This window comes from Argopecten irradians, unplaced genomic scaffold, assembly GCF_041381155.1.
Source record: "Argopecten irradians isolate NY unplaced genomic scaffold, Ai_NY scaffold_0349, whole genome shotgun sequence".
Taxonomy (NCBI): Eukaryota; Metazoa; Mollusca; class Bivalvia; order Pectinida; family Pectinidae; genus Argopecten; species Argopecten irradians.
In genome coordinates, this window is record NW_027187816.1 from 1 (window position 1) to 22,833 (window position 22,833).

Consider the following 22,833-nt stretch of genomic DNA (forward strand, 5'->3'; position numbering starts at 1 on the left):
CATCGGATGACAATGTTAATGTGACACCTCGACGTAGTCCAATGTTCGGTAAAAGGAGAAAACACCTTGGTGATCGGAATCGTCGTCGTGCAACACATTCCCATGATCAACCAGACCTTAGCAACGCCGAGTCATCGGATGACAATGCTGATGAGACACCCCGTCGTAGTCCAATGTTCGGTAAAAGTAAAAACAACCATTGGTGATCGGAATCGTCGTCGTGCAACACATTCCCATGATCAACCAGACCTTAGAAACGCCGAGTCATCGGATGACAATGCTGATGAGACACCCCGTCGTAGTCCAATGTTCGGTAAAAGTATAACAACCATTGGTGATTGGAATCGTCGACGTGCAACACATTCCCATGATCAACCAGACCTTAGAAACGCTGAGTCATCGGATGACAATGCTGATGAGATACCCCGTCGTAGTCCAATGTTCGGTAAAAGGAGAAAACACCTTTGTGATCGGAATCGTCGTCGTGCAACACATTCCCATGATCAACCAGACCTTAGCAACGCCGAGTCTTCGGATGACAATGCTGATGAGACACCCCGTCGTAGTCCAATGTTCAGTAAAAGGAGAAAACACCTTGGTGATCGGAATTGTCGTCGTGCAACACATTCCCATGATCAACCAGACCTTAGCAACGCCGAGTCATCGGATGACAATGCTGATATGAGTCCCCAACGTGTTCCCATGTTCGAAAAAAGGAGAAAACCCCTTGGGGATCAAAATCGTCGCTTTGCACCACATTCCCATGAGCAACAAGACCCGAGCAACGCAGAGTCATCGGACGACAATGCTGATGAGAAACCCCGTTGTAGTCCAATTTTCGGTAAAAGGAGAAAACCCCTTGGTGATCGGAATCGTCTTCCATCATCACATTCCACTGAAGATACCGTCTCGAACAATACTGATAACTTCGAAAACCTCAGCGACGTTAGAGAAAATGTTAAAACAGGAATAGTTATTGATAGAACGGAATGGGAAGTTATTGCGCCATTACCAACAAAGAGAAAACCAACCTCGATGCCTAAAGAAAGGTTGGCATAAAGTAATTGGCAGTAAACTTGAAGAGATATACCAAGAGGGATGTGTCTTTTCATATATTTACAACAGAGTAAAATCAGAACACAGCGGAAAATACCAAGCGCCATTTTTCAGGGGAAAAGCACAATGCAGACGTTCAAAGCGTGAAAGAAGCATTGATTTGATTATCCACGATGAACTCACAGAACCTTTTGATAATGTCTTAATGTATGCTACATTGAATGGTAAAGTCTGTCACGACAAACCTGAAAGGCGTCCATTAACTGGTGATGCAAGGACCTCCATGGCACGGAAAGCTCTTGACGTAGGGATTGACAACGTGTATTATGAGAACATTGAGGCCTCATCTAAGCATGAGTATGAACTTGGCGATATTAAGTCTTGTCCATCAAAGACAGTCCTTAGAAAGGCCGTGAATGAGATTGTACAAGCAGAAATGCTTCACAAGGACATCATCAAGAAACAATATCTTTGAGACAAAGTTACATTGATGATGACGCTGATCCAACATCCAGATATGCGGGCTATCTTCAGTATGTTGCAGTCGATCCTTTCACGGTAATAATGTTTTCCCATGCCCAAATTGAGGTTCTTGTGAAGATGGCTAGACCAGATATATATATCGATTCAACAGGATGTCTCATCAAATCATTCCCAGACCAGAAGAGGCCTTACCTCTATTCTGTTGTTATCAAACCAGAGGAAAACCTTCCACCTCTATCCATTGCTGACATGGTAACAACAGACCACTCGCAACCTTCCATTATACATTTTCTCACATTTTCCAGAGGGCGGTTAAGGAAAAATCCAAATCATTTCAGCCAAGAAAGGTGGAAGTTGACTGGAGTTGGGCTTTGATAAACAGTATATTTATGGCCTTCAACTGCATGTCTGTAAAACGCTATCTTAAAGTTGCATGGGACATAGTTCATCATCGAATGCAGAATGAAGACCTATCTAGTTTAACTGTTGTACACATTTGCATTGCCCATATGACCAAGACGTTTTGTAAACACGCACGTCAAACCTCCAGAAAAGACAAGGAACTCTTTAGGTTTCTTATGAAGTCATTTGCTCTTCTCTCCAATGAAACATCCCTTGAAAGCGTGAAGGAAGATCTATTATCAATTTTCATGGTACTGCTATCTACAGAAGATACAGATGATGTCAAAAAAGCGAGAGAAGTCGTCATTGAGAGATATCAGAAATATTCAGACTGGGCGACCGATGAAAACTATGTATACACTGAAGATGAAATAGAGCATAGTGTCAAACTGGATGATCCAGATGTCTCCATAACTGAATCATCGCCATGGACACAAATGGCTGAACAGACAAAAAAGAGATCTCACAAGATGCATCAACGAAAAAGAACCCTCGAATAGTTTCTACTGTCCAGAAATAGTAGATATTCTAGTTAAGAGATTCTTTCCCATTTATCCACTATGGTCTCCTTCTTGGTTCACTTGGACGCTATGAGTGCGATTCAGAATCACTACCAATAGAAACAAATGAAACTCGCGATTCAAATGCAAATGTGGAAGCCTGGTTCAGGATTGTTAGGAAGGACATATTGAAAGGAAAGGAGCGTCTAAGACCGGCCAAATTTGCATCGAAACTCAAGCGGAGTATCAATGCTCGAATAAAGGAACTGAACCTACCTGAAATAAGATGTGCCAAAAGGAAGAGAAGAACTATTGATGTTTCCGAGGAATAATGGTCAAGAAAGACAAAACGAGGCAAAAATAGGTAATCAACCTCCCAAGAAACCAAAACAGACTGCAAGGAGTTCTGGGGACAGCCGACAACAACAAGATACAAGATCTAAAAATGAAAAACAAACAGTAGCGAAACATGAGAGCGTTCTTCAGAAATTTCCCCCGGTGCCTCGGTGGGGAGGTGTAACCAGCATCGGGCAACATCTTAGGAACACTTGCACCATTGACAATTTTCTGACCATCATGTATATCACTCATTTGGACAACCCGTCCCTATTTACAGATTGCAACCGCCAAAATCCGATATTGAACACTCTACTTAATTCTCTACATCTAATGTCAACCGGAAACTTTGCAGACGCCAAGACTACATGGCTAACCATGGTAAAGGAGCGATCCCTTCGTGAAAAAGTCATCAACCTATATGGCGAGGAAGATGAAATGTTCGCTGGCATTTTCAACAAAACAGTTCAAACAATGATCAAGGAGAAATGCAGCAGCCCCTCTTGCCCGCATCCGTACATCGAACGACAAAGGACAGGGATATTCCTAAGGTAACATGAAATAAAAACTTTACGGGTTCATTCACTGTAGAGAATGGTATTTATGTCTTGTTGCCATTTCATTAAAAAAAGGTCATTGTCGTTAATCATAGACAATGAAATGGTATATAACATATTCAATAATGATAGTCATTCATCTAATTCATCTGTCAACGTAATGAAATGTGATACTACATATTCAACAATAATAGTCATTCACAGTTTCAAGATAAATGCTAATCATTATGTTCTATCCGAGGAAAAAGACGGTGACGTACAGTTACATAAAGTCTTTTGTGTCATTAAGGAATTGAAATTTGTCAATTGAAACATTAGTTTATATTCCTTAAATATTGCGTTGATTGATTTTAGAAGAAACAATTATTGCAAATAAATATAGAACCATTTATAGCAAGTGATACGTCCCTTTCGGTTTTTAACAGTTCGAATTGTCCCAGTACCATCGATCAGATGTTCCGAGAATGGATTGCTCCTAGTGATTCGAGTTGTGGATTGACGATGCTTTCTGATTCTGAGGTGGAGAATGTTTCCGGAGAGACTGGTGCAATGAGGTGAGAAAAGTTAGTGTGAAAAGGGATATATTTAAAACGTGACTGGTGGAAAAGCCAGAGTGTGCGCTCCTATAACTAAAATAATTTACTACTCTGTACTGATGAATGTTGACTTGACACCGGCACTATGAAAAGAATAATTTTTCGGGATAAAATATAATCAATTATGTTTTATCAATAAACATTTTTTTTTCTGAAATGAAATGAATATATACATAAAAAACAGAAATCAGGGAGAGCTGGGAATAAAAATGTCCACTACAGAATGATCTTTACTGGTCCATCATCTGTCTCTTTTTCGGATATCTCCTCTAGGTTACAGGATATTCTACATCATTCTAGGTTTTTAGATCTATAGAAAAGAGTACACGAATTCTTAATAGATTAAATATCTAATAATCTTGTATAGAAATATTCAAAAGTTATCGGTATTAAACATTATCAGGTTGGGACATTGTTTGTGAATGAGACAACTGCGTAAAACATGATGTACATATCATTTCCTTGTTTATATCGATAAAACGAGGAGAAGTATAGTGCTTTGTCTTAATCCGTCCTTCCAGCTAAATGAGGTAATTCCATTCTGGGGAATGTTTCAATACATGGTGGATCAATGATTTAATCATACGACGATCAAACGAAATTAAAAAAAAAGATATTGCAATTTAATATCACGTTTTTTTCCTATTGTTTCTTTATCTCCTTTGTTTATCGTTTGTTTGAACGTGGGGAAAGGATTTTTGTTTGACTCTTTTTTTGGATGATACGGCAAAAACGTATCTCAATGCTTTTTAGCCTCAATTCCAAACGATTTATCATATGCCTTAAGATAATAGAGTGTAACATTAAAACTTCAAAAAAACTGAAAGTGCTTCGATTCCGCAGCAATATTTTATTTGTGATATCTGATGAAGAACCTCAGAAGCTTGTTATTCATCTCTTCATCGCTTGACTAATTTCAGGAGGTTGCAAATGACCTGGCGACGTCCACGATTGAAGATTTTTTCAGTATTCAGTTTTATATATTAAAAAAGATATAAGATTAAGAGCTATTATTTTCTGCAGGTGCACAGGAAGAAGATCCATTTCTCGGGTATTTGGAGATGGACGGCCATATGTACTAGTTCTGCGAATTGCCGACTTGGTACGAATCGGATATCTGGAAAATGGCATTGAAGACTTTACTGAGAATTTACATTATCCTACTGGTGACGTATACACGCTTGTCGGTGTCACCATGCACCGACATGGCCACTTAAGTGCCTGCATTCGATCAATTATCCAAGGCTGGATCTTTTATGATGGACTTGTTGGGTCGTTAAAGAAGTTTTCCAAAGCCTGCATCAAAGGCTGCACCCCCGTAAATGCCATTTACGTTCGGGGGTTGAAATAAATAACTAAAGCTCCGTTCAAAAATCGCATTTTGTTATCATTTCAATCAATCCTTGTTAATACAGTGCAAATAGAACTAACCATCGTAACCGTAATTTCTTTTGTATTGCCGAAGGTTTTATTTACATCAAAGATAAGGTATCTATCTATATTAATAATAGAAGAAGCATGCAAACTATATATTTATGTAAAAATTGTACTATCTCCCAATGTCAAAATCAGTGCGTGTTATATAGAGCTTATTTGATAAAATCATAAAAAAATGTCTTTTTATAACCTTTTTGCAGTGAAAGGGTTTCGTTATGAAAATATAAGTGATATTTTTACTAGTCCAGGAGTGATATTTTCACTCGTTTTTGACCAATCCGAATGCAGCATTGACATTGAAAATATCGTTTTGATTATTACGCCATTAGTTTGTGCAAAAATGTCGCCATATTATTTGAAAAAAATATGACGTTATGCTCACAAAAATACTAAACATAATCGCTTAGGCAAATAACTTTGTAAAAGACAATGGCGGAATAACCTTTGGCCGAAACAGTAGTGATGGTCTTCTAAAAATGAAATCCAGAAAACAAATGTAATAAATAGAATATTCCTTGTTTCTTGATGAATACCTCATGAAAGATATTTAAGTTTTCACCTCACTCGATGAAATGTAATTTGTATGCAGCAAGAAACGGGGAGTATCCTCTATTTATTTTCTGTCCGCTGGTATACCCTCATGTAAGTAATACGCAGGAAATTACGATAATGGAAAATGGAAATAGCAAGTACATTTAGATAAGACATCAATATGGATCAATACGTTACATAAAAAAATGGAAAATATGTCACAGCTCTAGTTAAAGTTATATGTGCCGTATTTTTCATACTCACGAATCAAGAGAAGCTTTTAATATGTTATTCATCACCAAAAGCTACTAACATTTTGAAAATTACAGTACTTTCAATGCATTAGTTTTTATTTTACAAATACAAATACGAGCAGAAAATGATTATATTTACATCTATAGTGAGCAAAATGTTATGTTATTAGTAATTGTAAAATTATTTCTGCAGGAAAGTTTCCATCTAAACATACATAAGGCATAAAAACAACAATTTTACAGTACAAAATGTCTGTGTTTTAACTAACGTTTATAAGGCATCTGAAGCCATTTGAATGATTTTCACGGCTTAATTCACCAAACCTTGTGGGTTTCAATACATAAATGAAGAAACACATGTCGAAATTTTCGCCAAGTTATGGCACATACATCTTTAAAGTAAATTATTTCTAATATAATACAATAAGTGTAATGACTGAATCGCATACGTAATGGGCCCTTAATGAGTAATTAAAAGGTCAAATAGATCATTGTGATGCATAATAATGCATTTTGAACCATTTCTGATGGTAATTAGTAGCTAGAAATTGAATAAGTAATCAGGGAATCGAATAAGTAATCAGGGAATCGAATAAGTAATGGGCCCTTAATGAGCAATTAAAAGGTCAACTAGATTATCGTGATGCATAATAATGCATTTTGAACCATTTCTGATGGTAATTAGTAGCTAGAAATGGAATAAGTAATCAGGGAATCGAATAAGTAATTGGCCCTTAACGAGCAATTAAAAGGTCAACTAGATCATTGTGATGCATAATAATGCATTTTGAACCATTTCTGATGGTAATTAATAGCTAGAAATTGAATAAGTAATCAGGGAATCGAATAAGTAATCAGGGAATCGAATAAGTAATGGGCCCTTAACGAGCAATTAAAAGGTCAACTAGATCATTGTGATGCATAATAATGCATTTTGAACCATTTCTGATGGTAATTAGTAGCTAGAAATTGAATAAGTAATCAGGGAATCGAATAAGTAATCAGGGAATCGAATAAGTAATCAGGGAATCGAATAAGTAATCAGGGAATCGAATAAGTAATGGGCCCTTAATGAGCAATTAAAAGGTCAACTAGATTATTGTGATGCATAATAATGCATTTTGAACCATTTCTGATGGTAATTAGTAGCTAGAAATTGAATAAGTAATCAGGGAATCGAATAAGTAATCAGGGAATCGAATAAGTAATGGGCCCTTAACGAGCAATTAAAAGGTCAACTAGATCATTGTGATGCATAATATAATGCATTTTGAACCATTTCTGATGGTAATTAGTAGCTAGAAATTGAATAAGTAATCAGGGAATCGAATAAGTAATCAGGGAATCGAATAAGTAATGGGCCCTTAATGAGCAATTAAAAGGTCAACTAGATTATTGTGATGCATAATAATGCATTTTGAACCATTTCTGATGGTAATTAGTAGCTAGAAATTGAATAAGTAATCAGAGAATCGAATATGTAATCAGGGAATCGAATAAGTAATTGGCCCTTAACGAGCAATTAAAAGGTCAACTAGATCATTGTGATGCATAATAATGCATTTTGAACCATTTCTGGTGGTAATTAGTAGCTAGAAATTGAATAAGTAATCAGGGAATCGAATAAGTAATCAGGGAATCGAATAAGTAATGGGCCCTTAACGAGCAATTAAAAGGTCAACTAGATCATTTGTGATGCATAATAATGCATTTTGAACCATTTCTGATAATAATTCGTAGCTAGAAATTAAATAAGTAATCAGGGAATCGAATAAGTAATCAGGGAATCGAATAAGTAATCAGGGAATCGAATAAGTAAAGGGCCCTTAATGAGCAATTAAAAGGTCAACTAGATTATTGTGATGCATAATAATGCATTTTGAACCATTTCTGATGGCAATTAGTAGCTAGAAATTGAATAAGTAATCAGGGAATCGAATAAGTAATCAGGGAATCGAATAAGTAATGGGCCCTTATCGAGCAATTAAAAGGTCAACTAGATCATTGTGATGCATAATAATGCATTTTGAACCATTTCTGATGGTAATTAGTAGCTAGAAATTGAATAAGTAATCAGGGAATCGAATAAGTAATCAGGGAATCGAATAAGTAATCAGGGAATCGAATAAGTAATGGGCCCTTAACGAGCAATTAAAAGGTCAACTAGATCATTGTGATGCATAATAATGCATTTTGAACCATTTCTGATGGTAATTAGTAGCTAGAAATTGAATAAGTAATCAGGGAATCGAATAAGTAATCAGGGAATCGAATAAGTAATCAGGGAATCGAATAAGTAATGGGCCCTTAATGAGCAATTAAAAGGTCAACTAGATTATTGTGATGCATAATAATGCATTTTGAACCATTTCTGATGGTAATTAGTAGCTAGAAATGGAATAAGTAATCAGGAATCGAATAAGTAATTGGCCCTTAACGAGCAATTAAAAGGTCAACTAGATCATTGTGATGCATAATAATGCATTTTGAACCATTTCTGATGGTAATTAGTAGCTAGAAATTGAATAAGTAATCAGGGAATCGAATAAGTAATCAGGGAATCGAATAAGTAATCAGGGAATCGAATAAGTAATGGGCCCTTAATGAGCAATTAAAAGGTCAACTAGATCATTGTGATGCATAATAATGCATTTTGAACCATTTCTGATGGTAATTAATAGCTAGAAATTGAATAAGTAATCAGGGAATCGAATAAGTAATCAGGGAATCGAATAAGTAATCAGGGAATCGAATAAGTAATGGGCCCTTAATGAGCAATTAAAAGGTCAACTAGATTATTGTGATGCATAATAATGCATTTTGAACCATTTCTGATGGTAATTAGTAGCTAGAAATTGAATAAGTAATCAGGGAATCGAATAAGTAATCAGGGAATCGAATAAGTAATCAGGGAATCGAATAAGTAATGGGCCCTTAACGAGCAATTAAAAGGTCAACTAGATCATTGTGATGCATAATAATGCATTTTGAACCATTTCTGATGGTAATTAGTAGCTAGAAATTGAATAAGTAATCAGGGAATCGAATAAGTAATCAGGGAATCGAATAAGTAATGGGCCCTTAACGAGCAATTAAAAGGTCAACTAGATCATTGTGATGCATAATAATGCATTTTGAACCATTTCTGATGGTAATTAGTAGCTAGAAATTGAATAAGTAATCAGGGAATCGAATAAGTAATCAGGGAATCGAATAAGTAATGGGCCCTTAATGAGCAATTAAAAGGTCAACTAGATTATCGTGATGCATAATAATGCATCTTGAACCATTTCTGATGGTAATTAGTAGCTAGAAATTGAATAAGTAATCAGGGAATCGAATAAGTAATCAGGGAATCGAATAAGTAATGGGCCCTTAACGAGCAATTAAAAGGTCAACTAGATCATTGTGATGCATAATAATGCATTTTGAACCATTTCTGATAGTAGTTAGTAGCTAGAAATTGAATAAGTAATCAGGGAATCGAATAAGTAATCAGGGAATCGAATAAGTAATGGGCCCTTAACGAGCAATTAAAAGGTCAACTAGATCATTGTGATGCATAATAATGCATTTTGAACCATTTCTGATGGTAATTAGTAGCTAGAAATTGAATAAGTAATCAGGGAATCGAATAAGTAATCAGGGAATCGAATAAGTAAAGGGCCCTTAATGAGCAATTAAAAGGTCAACTAGATTATCGTGATGCATAATAATGCATCTTGAACCATTTCTGATGGTAATTAGTAGCTAGAAATGGAATAAGTAATCAGAGAATCGAATAAGTAATCAGGGAATCGAATAAGTAATTGGCCCTTAACGAGCAATTAAAAGGTCAACTAGATCATTGTGATGCATAATAATGCATTTTGAACCATTTCTGATGGTAATTAGTAGCTAGAAATTGAATAAGTAATCAGGGAATCGAATAAGTAATCAGGGAATCGAATAAGTAATCAGGGAATCGAATAAGTAATGGGCCCTTAATGAGCAATTAAAAGGTCAACTAGATTATTGTGATGCATAATAATGCATTTTGAACCATTTCTGATGGTAATTAATAACTAGAAATTGAATAAGTAATCAGGGAATCGAATAAGTAATCAGGGAATCGAATAAGTAATCAGGGAATCGAATAAGTAATGGGCCCTTAACGAGCAATTAAAAGGTCAACTAGATCATTGTGATGCATAATAATGCATTTTGAACCATTTCTGATGGTAATTAGTAGCTAGAAATTGAATAAGTAATCAGGGAATCGAATAAGTAATCAGGGAATCGAATAAGTAATGGGCCCTTAACGAGCAATTAAAAGGTCAACTAGATCATTGTGATGCATAATAATGTATTTTGAACCATTTCTGATGGTATTTAGTAGCTAGAAATTGAATAAGTAATCAGGGAATCGAATAAGTAATCAGGGAATCGAATAAGTAATGGGCCCTTAATGAGCAATTAAAAGGTCAACTAGATTATCGTGATGCATAATAATGCATCTTGAACCATTTCTGATGGTAATTAGTAGCTAGAAATGGAATAAGTAATCAGAGAATCGAATAAGTAATCAGGGAATCGAATAAGTAATTGGCCCTTAACGAGCAATTACAAGGTCAACTAGATCATTGTGATGCATAATAATGCATTTTGAACCATTTCTGATGGTAATTAGTAGCTAGAAATTGAATAAGTAATCAGGGAATCGAATAAGTAATCAGGGAATCGAATAAGTAATGGGCCATTAATGAGTAATTAAAAGGTCAACTAGATCATTGTGATGCATAATAATGTATTTTGAACTATTTCTGATGGTAATTAGTAGCTAGAAATTAAATAAGTAATCAGGGGAATCGAATAAATAATCAGGGAATCAAAATAAGTAAAGGGCCCTTAATGAGCAATTAAAAGGTCAACTAGATTATTGTGATGCATAATAATGCATTTTGAACCATTTCTGATGGTAATTAGTGGCTAGAAATTGAATAAGTAATCAGGGAATCGAATAGGTAATCAGGGAATCGAATAAGTAATCAGGGAATCGAATAAGTAATGGGCCCTTAATGAGCAATTAAAAGGTCGCCTAGATCATTGTGATGTATAATAATGCATTTTGAACCATTTCTGATGGTAATTAGTAGCTAGAAATTGAATAAGTAATCAGGGAATCGAATAAGTAATCAGGGAATCGAATAAGTAATGGGCCCTTAATGAGCAATTAAAAGGTCAACTAGATCATTGTGATGCATAATAATGCATTTTGAACCATTTCTGATGGTAATTAGTAGCTAGAAATTGAATAAGTAATCAGGGAATCGAATAAGTAATCAGGGAATCGAATAAGTAATCAGGGAATCGAATAAGTAATGGGCCCTTAACGAGCAATTAAAAGGTCAACTAGATCATTGTGATGCATAATAATGCATTTTGAACCATTTCTGATGGTAATTAGTAGCTAGAAATTGAATAAGTAATCAGGGAATCGAATAAGTAATCAGGGAATCGAATAAGTAATCAGGGAATCGAATAAGTAATGGGCCCTTAATGAGCAATTAAAAGGTCAACTTGATTATTGTGATGCATAATAATGCATTTTGAACCATTTCTGATGGTAATTAGTAGTAAGAAATTGAATAAGTAATCAGGGAATCGAAAAAGTAATCAGGGAATCGAATAAGTAATGGAATAAGGAACTGGGAACTAGGAATCAACTTCACGGAGGTCCTTTCACAGTGTATATTTAACATGTCCTATTTAGTTACAAATTACTTCCCTTCATGTTCTTATGTAAATGATAAATATTGTGTTACTTAATGTAAACAATATTGCAAACATATGTATGCTAATAAACTACGTTGGATACCGGGGTATTTCATCCAAAATATATCATATGTATACCTGTAGGTTTATCTAGGCTTAAATTTCCCTGTCCTAGCCATTACTACCATGTCTTAAGAAGTACAATCTTAATTGTTAATCCGTCGTATGCCCATTTTCGATATATATTGTGGATTATTTGAACGAAATGAACGTTATTCCTGACCTGGTCACCGATCCTGTTAATGATTGTTTAGATGACTGCTAATGTTAATACATTTATGGTTTTTGCAGTAATCGCAATACTTACACATTTTCGGTACCCGTTCGAATTTGACAATCAATTTAAAACTTGTACTTATACCACTAACATTTTTATATCAACCAGAGGACAAGTCCATCTATTTGTTCGAACTAAGCGTTAAGAAATCAAGTTGTTGTCCTATGTATTTGAAATATTAAGTATATCGCTGATGTAATTGTAATGATGTTTGTAGCTTTAGTTGCCATGCTTACCATCCAAAATATACATAAATACAAAAAATGTGTCTTTTTTGTCTAAGAAACACTACAGCGCAAACTTATAAAAACTAACATTTACTGAGGATATTTAGGCACTCCAAATACAAATGTACAACTTAAGGAGTGACAAAATACAAACTATACATAGCCCTTTCAACATCAGCATATCCTATTGAATCTTATAATTTTATTAGTATCAAATCAATGCATTGCATTAAAGTTTATTTAGTGCGGATATGATCTATCATTCTAACACAATCCTCATGAACCATCCACTCTTAATGATGAAGTTTGAAAGTCTTTAAAAGGCTTTAAACATGTTATTATCAGTCAATGAGGGTAGTATCCACATGGGTACTGCAGTGTATGAAGTGACTGGCGCTCTCTCACCCGGCTTTAAACATGTTATTATCAGTCAATGAGGGTAGTATCCACATGAGTACTGCTGTGTATGAAGTGACTGGCGCTCTCTCACCCGGCTTTAAACATGTTATTATCAGTCAATGAGGGTAGTATGCACATGAGTACTGCTGTGTATGAAGTGACTGGCGCTCTCTCACCCGGCTTTAAACATGTTATTATCAGTCAATGAGGGTAGTATGCACATGAGTACTGTATGAAGTGACTGGCGCTCTCTCACCCGGGTCACCCAGTCATGATTCCATGTTGTTCTGTTTCAATCAAGTTAATTTATATGTGGTCAATAACGAGTCATATATTTATTGATTCAAGTCAGAATTGCGGTTTCGTTTATCTTTGTCATTTAGATGTTGTTTTAACTAGAATCAATGGTGCTATCGACCATAACCTTACGGTAACCATAAGTGTCACGTGTCTATTACGGGCAGGTAATTCAACTCAGCTATATACAGGTGTTACTTTCCACAGTAAAGGCGATCATGGAGTCCCAATCAATGGCCATATTATAAAAATGCACACATATTTAATCAGACCGTTTGAAATAATGGACATATAGAAATTTCGTATAAGATCGATGACCTAGAGCGAATGTGTCTGCTGATAGTCAACTCCACTGTGTATGGCCATCAATGGACATTATTGTTCAATAATCAAGTGTACCGTGTTAATGACAGGGCTATTCCGGGTATCCTATATGGATTATCGTGTCTCTGTCACAACCCATTACTGATATAGGACATAGATGAGGACAAGATAGAGTTAGACAGTAAGTCGTTATTCTGAATCTACATGTAACTACGTAGCTACTAAAGTATTAGGAGAGGTAAATCTGACTATAACGAGAGGACTCGAAACATTAATTCTGTTTTAAATTCAAAACGTAAAAAAAAGATAAAATAAAATATCAAGGAGTGGATGGGAAGTCTGTTGGTATCAAACGAATGATATTGTGTGACAGTAAAGGAAACAAAAGCATATTCACTCAATAGAAAATCCTTACAGCCTAACCCCACCTGATCGTCATTGAAATACATGCATATCTTTTTCACCATTACTACACTGACATCTCCATCACCATATACACCCTACATACACTATCATAAACAGTAAAGTAAGTACATATACCCTACATATATCACTTCAAGAAATGATTGTTCTACAGTTCTGTGTTTGTAAAGGTCCGTTATATCTAGGATGAAATCATTGATGTTACTTATCTGACCCAAATAAAATACAAATATTAAGATAAACCTTCAATGTAAGGAAGTACAGAAAATACACACGACTTTGAATGACTTCCGTTTTAAACTTCTGTCTCGCTATATTTGATTCAAACTAGTTAGAAATATATACTCAAAAAGGTTGGCGGAGTCGTGGTAATGTATTTGTTAAGACACAAAGATAACTAATTTTTAAGAAGGCATGTTTGGTGTTTGATATGCTAATTGCAACTGTAAACATTTATCAAATGTAAATTTAATAACCTTCTCATCTTTATATGTTCTCCGAACCATAGCCATTGTATACAATCCATGTATACGGATGTCCATCGATGTATATCTTTGTATATAATGTAGTCATTCAGTAGTATGACAAACTTGGTATCATATTTATTATAGATGTAATTCTTTTCAGGCAATAGCTATGTTTAATGTGCATGTTTACATATACTTAACTTACATGCAAGTTTAAATGGTGGTGCAGTATATTGCCTGATCTATATAATATCAGCCAGTTATACATACCCTTATAAACATGTACTAATCACACGATTTATGTTATTCAATCAGACTCTATTGAACACATGTATACTGTCACCTGTAAAGCGATCCTGTGTAGCGATGTGTGAACGAGATTTCGAACAGCAATGATACCACGCGTCGTATGTATAGTCCTGGGGTACTTGTATTGCTAATACCTGGGTATGACGGTTATTGTAGAGACCCAGGTAAACTATTGACACCTGTGATATTACATATGTTACAGATACGAAGGTGTACAGGATGACACTGGTATATAGCTGAAGTCAGACTCCAAACAGAACGCCAGGTAAGGACACGTTATTTCTAATCTCACCTGGATTGCATTTTTATATTTTACACCTGAGTAGTCCCCATACTACCTGTCTGCTGTTGTTTATCAATGTAAAATACCTGTACCACATGTATTAGATATTAATATATGTTGACGATAAATCACACTTCATTATTCTAAGTACCCGCCAATTTACGTTTTTAAGATATTTCTTGTTCATTATTGAAACCGTCAAGTTTCAATTCAGTTCAATTTTGTGTCATCTTGAGAGTAAATTCATTAAGTATCAAAAACGGTATACAGGGCGCTAGAGATAGCTCCATTGAATACCACAAGGTCATGGTTCGAATGCTATTTATAGAAAGTATAATGGACTCAAATTCAATGCTTTATTGACTCTATTTATAAACTGATATCCCTTGACTGAATGTTTTATGAAGTACATGTAGCCATGGTATCGATATTGGTGTGCTTTGAACAATTTATTTCTGATTAACATAACAAAATATCGCCAGGTAGGACATTATGGTAACTTATCGCGATTGATATTTTCTAAACATGTTAGATAGACAATAATTATTCATATATGATTTTTGAAACTTAGAAATTAATGAACTTAACGATAACTTCATTATTGATGTGAGAAGAGGAAATGGGTGTAGGTACAAGTCGAACGGAAGATCTTGATGACTTCTTACGGGCGATAGAAAGAGGCGACATGGACGACATACAACGCTATCTTAGCTTCGGTATCAAGGTACATACTTAAACAAACTCACGAACTAATCGTTAAAAGTGCAAAGTACAAGTGGACCTGAATGAACAAGACAAATTCCTAAAGTGCAGCATGTTTAAATACATTAATCACACTATGGGTCAGTTTTGAGAACAATTTAATTTTGTTTGAGTTCAACTTGGAAATGCAAAAATACATTTACTCATATCTTTATAAATGTACAGTTTCTTGAAATAAAAATATAAGACAAAACTTAAGGACATAAGTTTAAAAGACGAATAGCTAAAGAAAATAACATTAAAGTCTGGAAGAGTTTTACCAACCATACGGTTTCAAATCAACAGGTCGACTCTGCAACAGCCTTGTACAAAGCCATGGAAAGTGGTCACGTGGACGTGGTTAAACTGCTCATTAATTCCGGATGTGACATCAACAAAGGAATCATCAATGGTAATGATGATTTGATATCTTGCAAATATCGCAAAATATGTTACACTACTTGTGTATTTATTATTGTCGTCTTTATTGCAATGTTTTGTAAAGGAAGTGGTATAGAGTGATTGGTTTGTTATACTTGACGGCCTGAAAAATTAATGTCATTATTGAAACATTGGAAAAATAAATTAAATATGAGGTAGTCTATGGACGGATTCATATCTAATATTGAACATCACTCCAGATTACAGCAAGACGACCAGTGTAAAATTAGTGTCATAAGAAACGTTAATGTTCGAACTTTTTATTTAATCAATTGAGCAACGCACTCATAGTTATTTTATTGTGTTGGATACCAATTTTACTGTATCATTTTTTTAATTTCTTATTTTTGATAAATATTTTGTCGATTTTGAGTGAAGTAACGGCAATCGAAACATATTATCAAGCTGACTCTTTATGTCCGAGCATTGCATTTGGATTAAGTACAGTTGAAACGATTTTACTAAATGTTTTAAAATTTGAACAATTATTAAATAATAAATGAGTAAATTCAAATGTACGCTGTGGAGGTCTTTATGAAGCGTAGTTAGATGTACTGATTTGATGTCTAAGTCTGTATATATACTGGCTATCAAACTACACATTCGTTACGGATGATATACTTAGGAGAATATGACTAGTGATGTGACTATTTCTGGAATGGATATCTCACTCTGACAGATTTATAGATTTGTAAACACTCTTAATAAAGTTTTCAGTCAACCGTAACTGTCAACCATGTCAATTATATACTTCATGTGATTTGTGATACAGCTGCATGCCATGTTTCTGTTTTACATATCGTCAAAATTATCAATGTCCAATACAACATTGCAGAAACACAAAAACAAAGAAAGGAACAATATGAAGCAAAATAAATAAATGATAAAGTTAAATAAATAAATAAAATATAATGAAATTAACCAATAAAAATAATAACAATAAATATATATATAAATTATTAGATCAATAAATAAATAAAAAATATTTAGCACACATTATATATAATACAACACATTTATACGGTATCATTATATAAATTGTGTGTTCCCAATATACAGAAGTATATAATTGTATATTCCATTTAATTGATTCACTTGGTAAAGTCACCATTCACTATCTTTATACTCTAGTATAAACAGTTATTTTAACTAATTTTGTTTTCAGAATCGCTAGCTGCTAGATTCCTTCCGACCTCGATGTTTGAGATCGGTAAGTTTTTAATGAAAATAACTCAACATTACGATTCTTGATACAATTATATACAGCATATTATATCAGTGATTTATCAAATATTAGATAAAATAATGTATTAATTGAACAGCATGGTGTGAGGACTGCCATTAGTGGAAATGGAGTAAAAATGAATTTTAATCAATATTAAAGACATGAAAAGATTAATACATATGACATGAAGTAATGTAAATCAAACCGTTAATGGTTTGGTATGTACTACCATACATAGACTATGTAAACTTTTGACAATTCGACATCAAAGTTAACAACATACGATAAAACTGGTTTTAACACCTAGATATTTCACAGCATTAAACCATGCCGTAAGGCCTTTATACCTTAAAGCGCTTTAGAGTTCCTATCATGACTTTCCCGTAGGGAATTACTCGCGGGAGCATCGTGTTACTTCGGTAATTCTAAATGGAATATAAACATTTTGCTTTATCGGTACAGAAATATCCTACCCTGAAGGTGTAAGACATTTTCTGTAGATGTACAACATACGGCGTCTTCATTGTCAGTACATAGGACAATTGGCGTTTATATGCTTTTGGTTTCTTTTGATAAATCAAAAATGTTATGATCAGTTTTCGATTTAAAAGCAATGAAGATTGTATCGATAAGAATCGACAAAGTTGTTCGAAATATTGTGCGTTCTGTCGAAACAGATTTGGATTTGACTTTTAAATGTTTGAACTTTCCTACCTTTTTGTAGAAATCTTATTTTGATATTTATAGATATTCTGTTATAAAGTCAAACACATTTATATACCCGAATGATGACGGTAAAGTGTTCAATGTATGATGATGATGTTGACATGAGCTTCATGTTCAATGATAACGATATTCGATAAATAAATCGATTCTTCTTCGAATAATTGTATGTAATCCCCATTACCATGGTAACGAGTAAACACACGGAACGTGCCCTTTAAAATCAATAAGGGTTACTTTGATTGGTGTAATGACTAGTACTGCTGATCGATATTATAAACTAGGACCACTATAGTCACAGTGTATTCCATATGACCCATGGTCTTATATACAATCATATCGTTTTCCCGACACATCCCGTTCACAGCCTGGGTAATTTGAGGACGGTTTCCTAGTCAAATTTTAGGATTTTAAGGCGCCACTCGGTGTGTGATATGTGCTGCATTGTATTGGAGTTGTGTTAGAATGATTCGTAATTTACAATGTGGTAAAGTACAGTCATATAAAGCAATATTTTAACCGTTTAAGAAATTGAATTGCAGTTTGAAATGGTTTATTAATGTTGTAAATTATAATGATAACGTTTGTGACCCACCCTTTCCGACAACAGAATGCAATAAAGACGACTATAAAAGGACAATAGCAACATTACGTTACTGGTAGACGTTATAATTCATGCCAATATTATACATGCAGTTCTAAGATAAAGCTCAGCAGTAAAGAATGATGTGTTTATGTGTTATAAGAGCTGGACCATCCTATATTGTATTTCTATCATCCAGTCACTCAATAAGCTTCTTAACAGAAATTAAACCAGGTTGTCTAATCCAGAGTAAATAAGTGTTACTTGTTCCTATTGTAGTTGTCAGAATAAAAGATAAAACATATTGGATTCCCAATACATACCTTTCGTATATGGGCAACATTTCCGTTACATTCTTTTTATCTTTCGATCGTAGCCAATACGTGTACGCGCTGGGCAATATCTACTGTTATAATTGATGTTTATCGTTGAAAAAAGAAATTCAATTGAAGCTAATGGCGATAAATACGCGGAGGTCAAACTATGTAACGATAATAACTTAAGCGATTGCATGCATGCAAATATTACTCTAACTTCTACTAACATCCTATAATTGTATTTTGTAGAGAGTCCCCTTCATCACGCATGTCAGCTTGGCTATGTTGACATTATACTCGAGTTGCTGTCGTCTGGAGTGGATATCAATAGGCGGGACCAGTATGGGATGACAGCCGTATGGGCAATGGCTACCGCGGGAAATGTAAACATACTGCGTCATCTTCTACAACACCCTGATGTAGACGTTTCTCTTCCATCGGGAGATAACTCAGTCCCTGCTGTGTAAGTTTAACACCATCATTGCGGTTTAAGTACTCTAAAATTAGGAAATTTGGCAATTTCGATCCATCAAAGTTACTTCCCTTCGTTTCAAGGCAAGTAAATCTGACAAAGCAAATGTAAATACGTTAGCTAAGTAAGTTGATAGATCAAAACTAAGACGACACCTTATAGTTAATCAAAGATGGGGTAATCCTTGCTTTTTTCTATTTTTGTTCTCCATTAAAATACATTAGTATTTTCTTTTAGTTTTTTTTAATCCCATTGTCCGTCTGTTTGCCGTCATTCCGTCATTCCGTAACCAATTCTTGTTGCAACTATTTCTCAGGAACCACTGAAGGAATGGGTCTTAAATTTTACCTATATACGCCCTAGTTATGCATATTGCATTTTGGAAGAACCGATCTATCAACAAATTAGCAAACAGGTTGTCATCTTGAATTTTAAAATGGAAATTTGTTTTATCATTTGTTTCATAAAGCAATGAAAATATCTGTCTATTTCAGTATTAAAATCATTTCTTGATAGAAACTTGACAAGAAACGTACTTATTTATTTTAACTTTGGAACCCGTATGGGACAAATTTATCAGGCCCGTTTACGCATGGAATGTAGTTCCATCAATGAACACCATTTTTAACAAAAATATCGTGCTGTCACTAAGATGTGTTTGTGGTCAAACTGAAAACAATTCTCACTTCCTATTAGAATGTACTAGGTATGACGAAGTAAGACGATTCATACGTTTATTACCATATACTATTACTGTAGACCTTCTTTGGAAACGAAACACACAACCTGTACACGAAAATAAGGTAATCTGCTTAGCTGTTTACAATTTTATACTTAAATCCGGTAGATTTTCAACTATTGTTGAATTGAATTTTGCCTATATATGCTATTTTAACCAAAACCCTACACCCTACCTCCCATTTCTTATTTCCAATATATTGAATTTCAATATTTTGCAAACTTTACACAAGTAAACTTTCTATGTGCTGTCTAATCAAGAATGTTCTATTATATGATATTACAGACATAGCCATACCTCACCCCTAATCATGGCGGCGAGGCAATCCCATAATGCCGTGGCGGATTTGTTGTGTCAGCACCATTCTAACTACGTTAACTTTACTGACGCTCAGGGGTAAGTAATAGGTTAAAATTGAAATTGAAAATTGAATCCATCTACAAAGACATCCCATCACATTTATATAATTGTGTAACGATATCATATACATATTCGTATTCTAACGATACGATATCAGTGAAAGGCATGCGTTCACAAATGTGACATTATAACACATTTTCTTCATATGATATTATGCAAAGTTGCCTAATGAAATAAGTATACGTAGCACACAGAGTTTTTGACTCGCATTGTCTTTTAAGATACATAAAGCTTCAGCACTATCCGGTTTTGTTTGACCATTACCTCAAGTACCACGTGACTAGAAACAAAACGAAAAAAAGCGGTTTATCTGATAACATGAGTATTCAAAGAACGTTTTACCTACCCACAGACGTACAGCCCTTCACTATGCTGCGTGTAACGGTAACGATGTGATGACGTCACTGTTGCTAGAGAGAGGGGCGGGGATTGACTGTGTTGACGAGGACGGGGGTGGCGCCTATCTATACAGCAAGTAAACATGGCCACACGACTGTTGTACAGAAGCTATTGGATTCAGGTAAAACCATGAACTGTATTTCTTATTTATGAAAATATTGCTCATTGTAATAATCAATTAGGATTTCAGTTTTCAATGTCGCATCCTATCGCCAATAATATATCAAGTTATCAGCATTATTGCATAGCTGCCCTGAAGGTAATTAGGTACATGTGATTCCATGCCATTTGGCTGCTCTGTTTATACTTATTAGGCTAAATGTTTTGTATCATGCTTTCACATAATCTGAGAGTACGAATAATATCACTTTTAAACTAATTAATCTACATGAAACATTTATATTCTCTTTATTTGTGTTGAGTATATATCAATATAGCTATATAATTTCTTTTGAAAATAAATAATGAGCAATGTCTCTAGTAATGAACTTTAAATAACCCTTTAAGACATAGAACGCATCCCAATGTTTAAGCTATTTTTTTTATAAAAAATGATTGTTACACTTATATGATTAAAATTTGCTCCTAGGACAGGCAAATGCAATTAATATTAATCGGCTTATCATTCCTACTCCATATTTACAGGTGCTAATGTATCTACCCCCGCTGTTACTTGCTCCACGAACTCCGGATTCTGCCCTCTCCACATTGCAGTCTTTAATGGTCATTTTGATGTGGTACGACTTTTCTGTGACTCCTCCCAATCATTGGTGGACGTTCGCACGGTGTCACAGAAGACGCCGCTGATTCTGGCATGTTACACAGGCAGACGAGACATAGTGCTTCTGCTACTTAAGTATGGGGCGGAGCCAAATGTGAAGGATTCACTTCACCAGACTCCGCTGTTTTACGCACTCAGCCAGGAACTTCAGGCTTATAACAGAAATAAAGTACATAGTCCCTGTATCGACAATAATAACGATAAAGATTCTAAAAGTCACCAAACATTAAATAATAATTGTCAAATTTCACAACAATGCATCGGAAACGGTGATCCTGGCATAGTTGATGATGACGATGATATTTCTGTTTTGGAACATTTGATTCTGTTCGGAGCTGACGTCAGTAGTCTGGATGTTAATCAACGTTCATTCTGGTTTTACGGCATAATGAAGGGGACGTTGTCTCAGTGTGTGGTAATGATGAAATATGGTGCTCATATTCACCCGTTCAAACCTATTACTTTCTCAAAGATGGATAACTGTGATAAATTAAAAGCCTTAATTCAAATTGATCTCAGATTTAGAGAGGTGGCCAGGTTATGTTGTTGCACTCGACGCTTGTCGCCGGACCTGAAGAGATGTCTGGAGGAGGCATTGGCCAATCCTCCTAGTTTAAAAGTACAGTGCCGACACATAATACGGAACAATCTGCTTTCAAAGAAATTTGGTGTCTTACACAAGCAAACTCAGGAACTACCCATACCAAAATTGCTCCAATGGTACATTTTACTTAATGATGTATGTAATCAATTTGATATTTCATCAAAATACACATAAAACTATGCAAAACATGTACTGTGTTTCCTTTATTGTAAAGAAATTGAAAAATAGAAATATTCATAAAGATTATGGTAAAGGTAAGAATATAAAGTGAACATTTGTTCCTTTCATTTTGCCTGCTCTTTACCTAGGTATATATCTACAAGAATGTCATCGTTGAATCAATTACATTATTATTTTGGCTAAACGATTAAAATGTAAGGTTTCTCACGATGATCTCAGAACAGATACAGGAAGTT

At 34.8% G+C, this 22,833-nt stretch overlaps 1 protein-coding gene and 1 pseudogene across 1 annotated transcript; both read left to right on the forward strand.

Moving 5' to 3' along the window:
- The first annotated feature begins 38 nt into the window (after window positions 1-38).
- Window positions 39-5,341, forward strand: LOC138312512 (microfibrillar-associated protein 1-like). Its single transcript, XM_069253359.1, has 3 exons — window positions 39-3,328; window positions 3,760-3,888; window positions 4,954-5,341. Exon 1 carries the CDS (start codon window positions 103-105, stop codon window positions 1,057-1,059), a length of 957 nt encoding a protein of 318 aa, XP_069109460.1. The 5' UTR covers window positions 39-102; the 3' UTR covers window positions 1,060-3,328; window positions 3,760-3,888; window positions 4,954-5,341.
- Window positions 5,342-14,284: 8,943 nt separating this feature from the next.
- Window positions 14,285-22,605, forward strand: LOC138312511 (serine/threonine-protein phosphatase 6 regulatory ankyrin repeat subunit B-like; annotated as a pseudogene).
- Window positions 22,606-22,833: the final 228 nt, after the last annotated feature.

Bases quoted from the DNA above. Each gene is read 5' to 3' on its own strand.
- LOC138312512 (XM_069253359.1), top strand. From the start codon at position 103: ATGATCAACCAGACCTTAGCAACGCCGAGTCATCGGATGACAATGCTG.